This window comes from Rhineura floridana, chromosome 2 (assembly GCF_030035675.1).
Source record: "Rhineura floridana isolate rRhiFlo1 chromosome 2, rRhiFlo1.hap2, whole genome shotgun sequence".
Classification (NCBI taxonomy): Eukaryota; Metazoa; Chordata; class Lepidosauria; order Squamata; family Rhineuridae; genus Rhineura; species Rhineura floridana.
The window spans coordinates 169,920,642-169,934,505 of record NC_084481.1 but is presented as its reverse complement, the minus strand read 5'-3'; the positions used below and the strand labels follow the sequence as shown (position 1 = coordinate 169,934,505).

General features: G+C 42.0%; 1 protein-coding gene across 1 annotated transcript in view; it reads left to right on the top strand.

The window, feature by feature from the left end:
* The window catches only part of SPINT1 (serine peptidase inhibitor, Kunitz type 1), a 61,276-nt gene extending 51,466 nt beyond the window's left edge, over nt 1-9,810 (top strand). The window contains exons 6-10 of the mRNA XM_061611412.1: nt 615-740; nt 3,243-3,293; nt 4,643-4,813; nt 5,846-5,902; nt 7,000-9,810. Coding sequence (XP_061467396.1) covers nt 615-740; nt 3,243-3,293; nt 4,643-4,813; nt 5,846-5,902; nt 7,000-7,208 — 614 coding nt within the window. The 3' untranslated portion in view covers nt 7,209-9,810. The remainder of the gene's footprint in view (nt 1-614; nt 741-3,242; nt 3,294-4,642; nt 4,814-5,845; nt 5,903-6,999) is intronic.
* The last annotated feature ends 4,054 nt before the right edge of the window (nt 9,811-13,864 follow it).

The window sequence follows — 13,864 nt, the reverse complement described above, 5'->3', positions numbered from 1 at the left end:
GCTGCTTTGCTCCTCCCCAGCCTTTTTGCTGCTGTGCTGTGCTGAACTAAGCCCAGGCTTGACTTACCATACTGTATGGACCTGGATGCTCTCCTCACTAACTACAAGCCGTAAGCAGGAACAAACCTTGGTTACAGCTCATGGTTAGTGAGGAGGGAGCTTTTGGACAACACATTAAGCCAAACCTTAGCTTTGCTCAACACTGTGCAACACAGAAAGGACCAGGGAGGAGCAAAGTGGCTAGGAGCTTCACTCTGGGAGCCCGCATGCTTTTGTGCGCTATCTCTAAGCCAAGGGTTGGTTTTGTGTGTTGTGCAAGGACCAGGCCTGTATGTCTGCATGATTCTTCCCTGCTACTTTCTTACTTTTTTGCTGACTTGAGGCTTAATAGCAAATCTTTTTGATTGGTTTCTTGCTCTGTGCTTGCAGCATTGCAAAGAGGTAACTTTCTTTGCACTGAGAAGCTCTTGCCTTTACTTCTTTCACTGGCACAGGCGTTAGTCCTGATCTGCCCTAGAAAGATTGGTCAGAAGCAAATTCTTCCATCTGGATGCTGAGAAGAGATAATTGTCTTTGTTGTGAACTGCAAGGTCTAACCTATATTTCTCATATAGTGTGCAATGGAAAGTGCCTGCCCTTCTATTTCAAATGTGAAGATGGATGCTGTATTGATAGCTTCCTGGAATGTGATGAAACTCCTGATTGTTTAGATGGCTCAGATGAGAAATTTTGTGATTCATGTAAGTAGGTGTTGCTGTAATGTCTTTAAAAATAGGCGTATCCATAAAGAAAGTGCCGGGAAAGATCTCCTTCTGACATTCTGGAGAGCCACTGCTATTCGGTAGTCCCCAAGTAGCCCCAAAGCAAATGACTGTAGTATCCTCCCCTCCCACCCCTAGCAACATTGTGTGTGTTTATAGATTTTTTGGGACTGAACACTTTAGCAAATATGGCATGCTAGAACCATTTTCACATGTTCACAAAATCAAACCTAGCAAGGGCATGGTGATCATATTCTCTCTCATTGCCTGGGATGGATTGTTCCTTACAGAGCTTGGAAGTAACTAGTTACAAGTAACGGATTGCTTGCAATTCTTTACTTTTGAGTAACGAGTGGGTAATTCCTTTATATTTTGATTGTAATAGAACTAGGAGTAATTTTACTGCTTTTGTGGAGTAATTGTAACGTTTCCAGAATTACTTTTGGGCATTACTGGGGGGGGGAGCAGGGGAAGTCTTCAGTTCCTCTGATTTGTGGATGAAAGTCATGTGCCTCTAACTGGGCTTCTGTGCAGTGTCGCTCTTTCCTCATGCTCTGGATGGGGAGGAGGCGGAGAGTGAGACGGGGTGGAGTGGAGAAAACAATTATTTTAAAAAAGGATAGTGGTGGGGAAGAATGGAGTGGAGGGGAAAAGGATCTGGATAAAGGAGGCGGCAGCAGAATGGAGATGAACTGTGGAGGTGAAAGATGACAACGTGTGGTGTGTGTGAGAGGGAGATAGGGGGAAATGTTTGCTTGTGTGAGTGGCCCTTCGCTGGTGGCAGGGCAGGGTCTGGGAGGTGGTTAAATGAGAGAGATTATGCTGGCTGGCTGAGTGGGGGGTTGCAGTTGGTTTGACGTGCAAAGATCTGAGTAGTGGCCTCAGCCTCCCTCCTCACCACCCTTACCAACAGAGAGACCACCATTGCTATCTTATGAATAAAAATAATTATTCTACTACCTCTGTATGTGTTTGTTTATTTTTAATGTTGTTTTAGGCTACTTAGATGTGCAGCAGCCAAGGCCAGCACATTGTAGGCTTTTTTTAAGTAACTGAAATGTAATTGTAGTGATTATTTTGGAGGAAAAGTAAAGTAATCAGTTACTTTCAGAGCAATTGTAACGGTAATTACTACTTTTTTGGGCCATGTAACTGTAATTTATTACTTTTTAAAATAATATTCCGAGCTCTGGTTCCTTACCATACTTTCCCATATCGATTTCACAGTCTACTCTGAAATGTAAACATGCATAAGGGCTGGTTCACTCATGCAAATGAGATACTTCTCTTACCGCCCTCTCCTTGCCTTACCTGATCCCTCCTCGCTCTCCTTGAGCCCAGGATCTCATGTGGAGAAACAGCAGCTTAAACAGGGCTGAATATAGACAGCCTCAATATATTTCCAGCCATTGCAGTTACTGGCTTCATTACAGACCACTACTGGTTGTATCAGTGTGTTGTCTGGTTCATACTGATGTTCCACCACCGGAATCTTTGTTTGGATTGAGGGGGAGTGTGATATTATTAAGAGGGGGAGCACTGTCCAATATTTCCCTTTGCTAATCTAATGCTGTTCTAGTTAATATTCTTGTTCAAAGTGTCTGCTTTGCACAACAGTGCAAAATTTGGCATATTGAGAACATGCCTTATATTTGAGGGTGGGTATTTAAATTTTTTTATTGTGCTGTATATCTTTTTGCGCAATAAAGCATAGGTAACAAATGATTAATTCAGAACAAGAATAATGAAAGCTAATATTATTTATTTATTATATTGGCTTTCATTGATTATTCTTGTTCTGATTTAATCATCTACAAGTGGGAGCAAAATGTTGATGTGTGAAATACAGCTGTCCAGGATTTCAGCTTCTCCATTCCATTCCCATCTACTTCAATCTTCTGTTTTATACACAGACAGCAACAATCAGTCAGCATTCTTTGGCTACTAAACATGCTCAGTCCTCACTGGGTTGTTTCAAACAAAACGTCTTTTGCAAACTGTGGGGTTCCCCCAAGCCGGCTACTACAGTGGCATGAATCCAGAGAGGAAGGCTTCCAGTCAGTAGGCATAGCTCCTTGCCATGACTTGCAAAACCAGAATAAATGGTTTAAAACAGTAAAAATTGCCAGATAAATTTTGCAAAATGAAAACGTCCAAATTTGTTCAAATTTCCATAATTTATTTTATCACGGAGTTCAGCTTTTCTTGCACGGAATTTAGACTGAATAAATGTAAAATATTGTGATTTTTTAAAAGTATGGCACACACAGAATATTTATTACTGTCTAAAATTCCTAAAATTAAGAAGAGAAGCAAACAAAATGAATCAGGGAGATCAGAAGAGGAACTAACAAAAAGATAGGCAGAAACTATTAAAAAAGGTTTCTGTCAGGGAGTTTCCAACTTTCATGAAAATGTTTCACACTGTCATTCAAAAAGAACCATTATGTGACCCAATCCCCCCTTTTGTGTGTCTTGCAGATGTTCAAGGGTTCAATCAATTACGCAAGATCAATGTTACAGTCAGCCAAAGTAAGTATATCACGAATGCTTATGGAGTGAGCTGTATTTTCGTCAAAGGGTCTAATGACCATCTTGTTTATCTACATTGGCACCCCACCCCCAATTGTAATTGAGGTTAAAAGGGGTTACTGTATTCCAACAAAACTAGAAATGTTGTGTAGTTATGTTGCTCAAATTAGAGTTAAGGAATAAACTGTGCCAAAGGCTTCCTGGAAACAAATACAGTAGCTGTGCTAAGCTTATGTGTATATGTATAATCTTGATGAACCCTAAGATTGGGCATTTACTGAATCACAGAAACTTAGGTCATTTGGCAGGTCAAATAGAGTTCAAGTATTTTTAGAGCATTAATTTTATTCAAACAACAAAAAGATACTTTGATCATCAACTAGTTTGATACTTTGGCTAATTACAGAAACCACCATGAGTCTTGTGGCATCTTATGGCATATAAAGATGAAAGTGTTTGCCATAATACAGTTGTTACTTTTCAGCATGCCACATGACACTTTTTTTTCCTGCTGCAAGAGATTAGCGCAGCAATTACCTCTTGGAAATTGTTAAAAAAAAACAACTCTTGAACTGTTGGGGCTCCCCTTTAGCTGGCTTAAGTTGCAGCCGCCAGACCTCTTCGCCTCTGCCTCAAACTTTGTGAGAAATTACAACCCACTGCTTCCTTTCTCAATTCTAAGCTTGTAGATAGGGAAGGGCAGCATGATTGGTAAAGGAATTGGAAGAGGGTCTGAACATGTTCAAAGCACTATGCAATTGCTGGAACAGTCCTCAAACTCCCCATAAGGAAGTCTCTGGCTTCTATTTATTATGTTTTTGAGGCACTTGGAGGACCTCAGAAGCATAGAAAAGCTGTGGGGATGATGGCTCTTCCTCTCCCCCCCCCACAAGATCAGAAGGCAGACGGGGACTCCTCAGCTAGACAGAGGACCACTCACTGTGGTCAAGCATTTGTCCTGGAACGCTAGGGTCAGCCTATAGTAGCCTTCTCCAACCTTCCAGATGTTAGACTACAACTTGCATCAGCTCCAGCTAGCATAGCCAATTGTCAGACTACAATTCCCATCCTTCCTGACAAGGTCTGGAGGGTGTCAGGTTGAAGAAAGCAGGCCTACACTTGCAAAAATAAAAAATAAAAAATTTGAACAGAAATAAAGCAAGGTAACAAGCAGCTGTTTTTTTTTAAGGCAGTTTTTAAAGGTAGTAGTGCTAAGTAAGAAACAGGCCAATTCTTTAAGCATCAATGTCTCCATGGAATATTTGATTGTGGTCAAATAAAATGTGATCAGCTGACAATACTTAACCAAAGTCATGATAGTAATCAGTATATCACTTATTTTGTGGCAGGTCACTGTGTGGATATGCCAGATACTGGGCTGTGTGAAGATAGTATACCTCGCTGGTACTACAATCCATTCACTGAGAAATGCAATCGCTTCACCTATGGAGGTTGTGAAGGCAACAAGAATAATTTTGAGGAGGAGGAAGAATGTATGAAATCTTGTGAAGGTGTCACAAGTAAGTAGAAGAACTTAAAGAAGTGGGTAGGAAATGTGGCATCTTTTCCTGAGTAAATGTTTCTTGAGTAAGTTCCTCCAATATAACGTCTTGGCACTATGCAGACCAGGGATCAGCAGACTATGGGCTTATTGGCCCAGGATCCTGTGGGGTCTATACTAGCGTGAAAGGCTTTTAAAATTGTTTAGTAGGTGGTTGGTAGCTAGGGAAGCCAGAGGGTGACATTTTTATACCTTTGACTACTAGATGATGGGAACTAACAAATGATTGTGCTTATCATGACCCCCTTCTGAAGTTCTCTATGACATCTGGTAGTTGTGAAGAGACAGAATGCTGAGCTTAATGTGCTTTTTTATTTAACCCAAAGTAGCATTTCTATATTCTTTTGAGAAGCTATCCTATACTAAGTCAGGCCAATGGCCCAATTCTAGCCCAGTAGTATTGACTGGTGGCTGGCAGCAAGTGTTGAATTGGGTCCCTGGAAGAACCTGGGTGGTTGTTTTTGCCGATTTTGGCTTGGTAGGAAGCAATAATCCAAGATCGCTGGTTCAGATGTAACTGGAAACCAAGGCTCCTAGTTTATCCCACTTGCACCTGGGGAAGAGCAAAGTGGGAGCAATTGGGCAACATTGCATCAGCATGCTGCTTATTCCTGATGCACAATAGGCCAGAATGCCTGGCATAGCACATGTGAAATTAGCCTATGAGTATTGAAAAGGATAACACGTGCATCTTTGCATTCCAATGATAATACTTTGCCTCGTACGGATGTCCCAGTATCACCATATTCTTGTTTCACCTTCCTCACTCTCTTCTTCTTTTCCCTCTCCTCCTTTTTTTAAAAAAAAGTTAATCTGCTGGAGAAGAGAACCCAACTAAACTGTTGGGTTGAAAATATGACTTAAATGAAATTTTTTTGAAAGAATTGCAGTATATTAAATTACAAGTGCATTATATGAATTTGTCTCTCTGAAGAGCCTCCACCACTATTCCAAGCACCATTATATGAACTTACCTTTCTCTCCTCGGCAGAGGCAGATGTGATCGGCCAGAGATGGAGCGGATATGAGGCACAGCAGGCGGGTTTAAGTAAGTAACTGAACTCCATTATGCTCCACTAGCTCACTTATTTCTCCTCAGCCTCCCAAACTCTGCTGTCTGTCTCTCTCCCACTTCTGCTGTAAGCTGCCATGCACTTCAGGGAAGATGACCAGGAGGAGCCACGGGAAGGATCCTGACACTTCTGTGTAAAAGAAGTGATGCATATTTTGTTACCCTTGTAGAAATGTGCCATGTCACTGAAGTGTAATGGACATTTTTCCATTGCTCCAGAGAACTTTCCCATTTTAAAAATGCATTGTTTCATAAAATTATTTTTTTGTTAGCAAAATTTATATACCACTTACTCAACAGAACATTTCTAAATGGTCTACAGTTAGTAACACAGTTAATGCGTATAAATCAAATTGAGGAATCGTTCCAGTCAAATTTAAAAACCGAGTTAGAATTAACTTTTTTCAAGTGACTGTCCCTAGAAAGAACATATACTTGCCATACAATCATATGCACATCAACTTGGAATTCAGCATGGGATTTACTTCCCTGTAAGCATATATAGGATTGCAGTCTTAGGGTGCAAGTGTGCATACACTTATTTGGAAATTTTGCATCTCTAGGCATCTATATGTCACATACCTTGTTGAGGGGATGGGAGGCTACAATGATGCTGCTTCTGTGCAACACAAAAAACTCCTGTGAGGGTGACTCGCATGAAGCTAGATTGTGACCCAGAAGCCTCTACATGTTGCAGAGGACTCTGGGAAGAAATCCATGATCATATCTTGCTCCCTGCTTTTGAGGTGGCTAGGCACTCTGCATTAAAAGAGTGCATCTCAAAATCTGTGGATTACAAAGGATTTGGGGTCTGTGCTTGCATTCACTCTGGGACATGCAGCACATAAGATAGTAGACCTAGCTGCACACTGCAAATAGAAGAGGTATCATTTTGAGTGTGGAATAGCATGTAGCAAAACAATCAGAAATGCCTCAAATCTTGGGTTACTCCAGACTTGAGTTGAAATATTCTTGTAACAGCACCTCCTTCTTAAAGCTTGCGAAGGCCAAAGTAGCAGGCGTGATTAACTCTGATTCTCTCTCCCCACCCCCACCCCCCTAATCTCTCACAGGCTCTTTTGAAGTGGCTATTGCAGTGCTTCTTGGTGTGTGCATAATGATTGTGTTGGCAATCCTTGGCTACTTTTTCCTAAAGAACAAAAAGACTTACCGACGCCGACGCCAGCCAGCTACTGCGGCCAACTCCACTCTCTCCTCTGTTCTGTCCACCACTGAGGACACCGAGCACCTGGTCTACAACAGTACTACGAAGCCTATTTGATTTGGAAGAGCTGCCCTCCGCTTCTGGGAGTGGGACAGTGATATTTACAGGTGTTGCTTTTGAAACAAAGGCCTGTGGCTGAAGGATTTCCCCTTCCCTTCCTCCATGTTTCCTTCCTTTAGACTGTCAAATTCCAGCCGTCTTACTGCCCCTGGAAATGGTTCTGACTGTGTGACAGCTTCTGAGGAAGAGGAATCGCAAGGAGAATATTCCCACCTCCCTTTGTAATAATGCAATGGTGGCTCTCTTTGTTGCTGTTTCCTTTATGTCTTTAAAGGGGAGGCATTCATTTAAGTATAAGGACTTGCTGTACCTGTGGAAGGAGCCATGGTTTGATTATTGGTATGGAATTCATCCTCCCACAAACCCATTGACATCTACATTTCTTTTCGTGTGTGTGTCATAGAATTTTTGCCTATTCTCTCCTCGATTCTCATGAAAGTCATGCAGCTCCCAAACCACCCTCTCTGCGCAAAGGGTCTAAGTAGTTCAAACATGGTGATACCTCTGAGAGTCTGGTGCAGGTTCCCATTGCTTGCTCAATGTGAACTCGGGGTTGCACATGGCAGTCTTTCAAATGATATATTGAATAGAAGCTTGATAGACCGCTGGAGTAAAACTGGCCTCATTTTCCCCCCCAAAGGCACTGCAGCCCATGTTGCATCTTAAACAGAGACTGATGCAATACATACAACATAAAATATATTATGGCCATTGCTTTGAAACATAGTTTTAACACATATAAGAGGAAATGCAGCTAAAATGTTCCTAAATGTGTCCATTCTCCTTTGCATTTCCCCCTCTATTCCTACCTCCAGGGTTGCCATTTCTGCTTTCAATGTTAAGCAACTAGCCCATAAGTGTTTGAGTTTGAATATTTCATCTGTATGTATTTATTTTTATAGAACCAAAATGTGACTAAAAAGATGAAGCTCCTGATTTACTAGCATGACTCCAAGTGCCCAGTAAATGTTGTGAGCATTAACTCCCTCCCTCCACCCCCAGTTACGGGGAATTCACACTGTTCATTTGTAAGCTAGTGCCACATATTGATTTCCCGTTACCTGTCTTCCCAAGAGCCTCAGAAGAGAGCAGCTTTGTGGAAGACTGTGCTTTTGGGAGCACAATAGCAAAAACATAAGTAGCAGCTTCTGACCCTAAAATGAACAGAAATGAACTGGGAGAAGGAGGACATGTTCCAGCTTCTCCATTATTCCCTGTCTTAGCTGTCAAAGCATAGACTATGTAAATCAATGCCTGCTTGTAATTTAATATATTGAAGTTGCTGTTGACAAGCCGAGCTGTTCTCCTTTTGCTGCTGTTAATCATTGTTCAGTGTAACAGATTTTTATCTCCCTCCCTCTCCCAAATCTGATATAGCCTCATTGTTTCTAGCATTTGATGATTTATACTAGAGTAACCAATGTGGTGCCCTCCAGATGTTTCTGGACTACATCTCCCATTGCCCTGACCAATAATGGTTATAGGAGTTGGGAGTCTGACAACATCTGGAGGGCACCATGTTGGTTACCCCTGATTTGTACTAAGTCCGAAGGACAGGCCTATTTTATGGTTGCCAGTCCTTGAAACAAGATCCATCTTCCATGCATTTCCCTACACTTTTGAAAAAGGCTGTGTACTACCTTCCCCATTGTCTCTGTGTTGAGTATAGAAGTATGAAAAGGGAAGCCTGTACATAAACAGCTGCTCATGCATGGATTCTCCATGTGTCCAAGACTCTGGCAAGGCCACACTTCCCTATCACACGCACATTTCCCTATGCATACAGGATACTTGTGAAAGGGGCTGGTGTGTTAGCTGCTCCAGGCTCGTCATGTGGCTTACTCCTATCATATAGGGTGTTTCCATGCAACTGCCAGGCATTCCTGATGGTAATTAGTAGACCAGCCCTTTCCTTCTAATCTAGCTGATCAGTCAACTCACATTTTCGCCCTCCGGAGAATCCAACAACCCTTCCAAATGTTGCTTTTATAACCAGACCATATACTATCCCTGTGACAGGTGGGCAGCTATCTTCTGAAGTAAATTTGATGCAGTTGTATCCCGTACTGGGAATGAAAATGTATATAGCTGTGCTGCTTTGGAAATAGCCTCTGCTATGAAGCTGAGAGAGTGAGCAGAGAACTTTTGTGTGTCTCCTTTTGTAGTATTAATGAGATCTTGTTTTATATGTGTGTATGTATATCAAATATGTAGAGAGGAGGACTTTTTTGCTTGGATGCAAGTCTCCGCTGGCTGAGGTCAACGGGCACCAGCAAAATGAATAGGGAGAATGCTGGGGTTGGGAAAGAATTCCCTTCCGAGGGAAGATAGCAGCTTTTTCCAAGGGGTGGATTTCTTAAGAGTGGAACTGACTAAGCAGGCTTGGGAAAACGGCAAAATGAGATGGAGACCATGATGAGACTCATCAATGTGTCTTTAAGGGAGGGGAGGGGGCAGGAGAGAACCCATTATCTTCCGTAGCTGGCAAGTTACTCTACCTTTTTTGAAACATATTTTTATACCTGCTAATTCCATCCTCCCTCCACCTTCACCCCTGCAGTAAATGTAAATTTTAATAAAATATTTTGTTTGTAACTTATTCACTTGAAATGTTCTCTTGCTCTGTCCTTGGCTTGGTTAACTTGAAAAAGCCTGAGGAGTTGCTGCTTTGTAAGTGCTTTAGGAAAAGGGGGAGGCAAGCAGACCTTGCATAAGACTGACTTCATTAGTCATTCAACACTATAATAGCAGGTCCAGCCTAGCTATTTCACTGGGTAGCAATTAGGGTTGTGTACATACCATACCTTTAAAGCACCTTTCACAGTCCAATCCACTTCCTGTGTAGCTTGGAAGAATTTGGTAACATGTGCCTCTGAGCATATGGTGAGTGGTGGCAACAACTGCTATCTCCAAAGATGGAGAATTGCATTTTTGTATGTTTGTCAGTGTTCTTACTTTGCTTCATTCCTGTGTTACCATTGTTTCTACAGAGAATCTAATCTAGAAAATTTTATTTCATTATTCATCCTAGAAACCTGTGTCAAATTTATTTTTATTAATTTCAAAGCCTTTTTATTGGTCAGTGTCATATGATGGTGAAGACAGCCTTTTGTGTTTCAAATGGGAGGTTATGTTCTATTTCTATTTTGGGTGCATTCACAGTTGAATCTGAAACTGCAGTTTGATGTAAAATCAGACTGATTACAATATGTTGATACTTCAGGAATGACTCTAGCTGTTGGAAAAAACAAACTTAGCCTGCCCAGGATGCATGTTCTCAGCTTGCTATGTTTAAACCACTTTATTTAAGGAAAGGTGGGCATGGTCAGTTAAAAACATAGAGCACACCAAGAATTTAGCTAGAATATATTTCACCTCCCACTGCTTGTGCAAACTGAGACACTCCTGATGTCCACTGGAGACTATTCTGCAGAATAGTCAGTGCCATTATTCCACAATTATTTTTGGCGTTTTTTAGTGTAAATTTTGCAAAGTGTTGCTGTACTTCATATATTCACAGAAATAGAAGCAAAAGAAAATGATTTCCTATAGGAAACGTAACTAAAATTGCAAAGGAAATCAGACATACAGGCATACCCGGCTTTAATGTTCGCAATGGGACCGGAGAGTGTACTTTTAAGTGAAAATCTACTTTAAGTGAAGCAATTGTCTTCACTTGTACTGCACGCAATCACCACTAGATGGCAGCAGCGTCATGCCAATAAAATGTACGTTATTGCAAAGCAGGGTATGGGGACGTATGGAGCATGTACGTTATAGCGAGGCAACGTTAAGTGAAGCAACATTAAGCGGAGTATGCCTGTATTTAAAGTGACTATCTGAACTATGTCAACTGTCTTAATAACGTTGCTTCCTCCCTGCTAAAACAAGTTCAGCACAGCACATGTCTTGTTTCTATTATTTGGGCTGATTGCAGGTGTTGCCACCACTCACCATATGCTCAGAGGCACGTGTTAGCAATTTTTTCCAAGCTACACAGGAAGTGGATTGGGCTGTGAAAGACCAACCCAAATGGTGTTTGCATTTTGACCAATTTGTAGGGCAGTACAATATCTCAGAGAGGAGGTCAGGTCTTCTGCTCCCCTGGTGCATTCACTAGAGCTGCCCAATTTCCCTGCTTTTTAAAGTTTGATAGAAATAGCTGTGGGCTATAGGTACATTCATAAACCACAAGGTTTTTTGCCTATTAGTGCATTTCTCTGCTTTTTAATCTGGGAGGTAAGAAATGGGATCCTGTGCAAGCTTGCCAAGAATGGATTGATCATTTGCATGCTTATTAGCATGGATCCACAGTTGGCTCCAGAATCGTACTCAAATGGTTCCTTCTCAAACTGGGTGGAAGTAACAAGTGGCGTACCACAGGGCTCAGTCCTGGGCCCAGTGCTGTTTAACATATTTATTAACAACTTGGATGAGGAGGTACAAAGCATGCTTATCAAATTTGCAGATGATACAAAGTTGGGGGGCATAGCTAATACCGTGGAAGACAGAAAGAAAATTCAAAGGGACCTTGATGGGCTGGAGCATTGGGCTGAAAACAACAGAATGACATTCAACAGGGATAAATGGAAAGTTCTACACTTAGGAAAAAGAAACCAAATGCACAGTTATAAGATGGGGGATACTTGGCTCAGCAGTACGACATGTGAGAAGGATCTTGGAATTGTTGATCACAAGCTGAATATGAGCCAACTGTGATGTGGCTGCAAAAAAGGCAAATGCTATATTTGGCTGCATTAACAGAAGTATAGTTTCCAAATCGCGTGAAGTACTAGGTTCCCGCTATTCAGTACTGGTTAGGCCCCATCTTGAATACTGTGTCCAGTTCTGGTCTCTGTACTTCAAGAAGGATGCAGACAAACTGGAACAGGTTCAGAGGAGGGCAACAAAGATGATCGGGACTGGAAAAAAAGCCCTATGAGGAGTGACTGAAAGAACTGGGCATGTTTAGCCTGGAGAAGACTGAGGGGAGATACGATAGCACTCTTCAAGTACATGAAAGGTTGTCACATAGAAGAGGGCTGGGATCTCTTCTCGGTCATGCCAGAGTGCAAGACACGGAATAATGGGCTCAAGTTGCAGGAAGCCAGATTTCGACTGGACATAAGGAAAAACTTCCTAACTGTTAGAGCCATACGACAATGGAACCAATTACCTAGAGAGTGGGCTCTCCGACACTGGAGGCATTCAAGAGGCAGCTGGACAGCCATTTGTCAGGAATGCTTTGATTTGGATTCCTGCATTGAGCAGGGGGTTGGACTTGACGGCCTTATGGGCTCCTTCCAACTCTACTATTCTATGATTCTATGAACTTACCATGGTACGTAGTGGGAATGTGTTCAGATTCAAACTTTCTGGATTCCAGTTTTTGAGGAAATATAATAAATCACAATCTTGATTCCAGAAAGGTACCTGCAGCTAGTGGTTTTGAATTGACTATGCAAGCTCTACCTGGAATAGCCTGGGCTGTATCTTTCAGATATAAGCAAACCTTTGTATTAAGATCAGGCAGCAGTTCCAAGCATCTCAGGAAAAAACAACAGTAAATATGACTTCTGGATTCCAGTTAGTACTTGCAAATAGGACCTGTAACAAAATGTTGCAGTGCGGAGTGCTCCTGTACAGTGTGCTTGCCAACCAGCCAAGCCTTCTTTCAGGATTCTCCATTTTATAATCTCCCCACCAGTTTTTCATCTTCTCACCCACCCCCTCCCCAAACAGGCATTTGGTACTCTGTGGCATGCTTGGGCAATCTTGGGTTCCTTTTTTGTTGCCCCTTTGGGGGGTTTTCGTCAATATTTTTTTAATGTTGGGGTTCCCCCAAGCCTGCCAGCACCTCTCGTGTATGGATTTGGTGTTTTAGCTACACAAGGATCCATACTTGGAGAATGAGCTTATTACTTGTATATAGGATAATGTAGAAAACCCCTCCCACTTGGATCTTGACCTTTCTACCCTATATTATCTGCATTTTCCAAAGTTGTTTTTCCAGAAGTCTGTAACTGAAAACAAAGAGATGCTGAAATCTCTCACTTCTCCATGGCTGGGTACTGCGACATGTAGAATCTTATCCTTGTGCCTGCCTATTGCCTAGTGAGTAGCATTTCACAGCTGCTGCTTTTGAGGGATTTTGTTTTCATTGGCACTATTACTTCCGGCCATTCAGTGCCTGTTTTTCCTCTGTTTCCAACCATTTCCTTCTGTATGTATGTATGTACTGCCTTCAAGTCGATTCCGACTTATGGCAACCCTATGAATAGGGTTTTCATGAGGCTGAGAGGCAGTGACTGGCCCAAGGTCATCCAGTGCGCTTCATGGCTATGTGGGGATTTGAACCCTGGTCTCCCAGGTCGCAGTCCAGCACCTTAACCATTACACCACACTGCTCATTTCCTTCTACAGTAAGCTTATTTGAACCCCTATAAAGATTGCTCTTCTGTCAGTGTTACTTGTGCTTCCCAAATGTCCCATCCAAGTGCTCAAACAAAAATGCCTATTTGCAAAAAACAGATAAAACTGCTCAAACCTCCTGATGGCAAAACATGGGACTATCTGTGTTAGCCTCGCTCCCAATATTTAGAGTTTGTGGTGCCCTCCAGAGGTTGCTGGACTACAACACCCACCATCTTTGA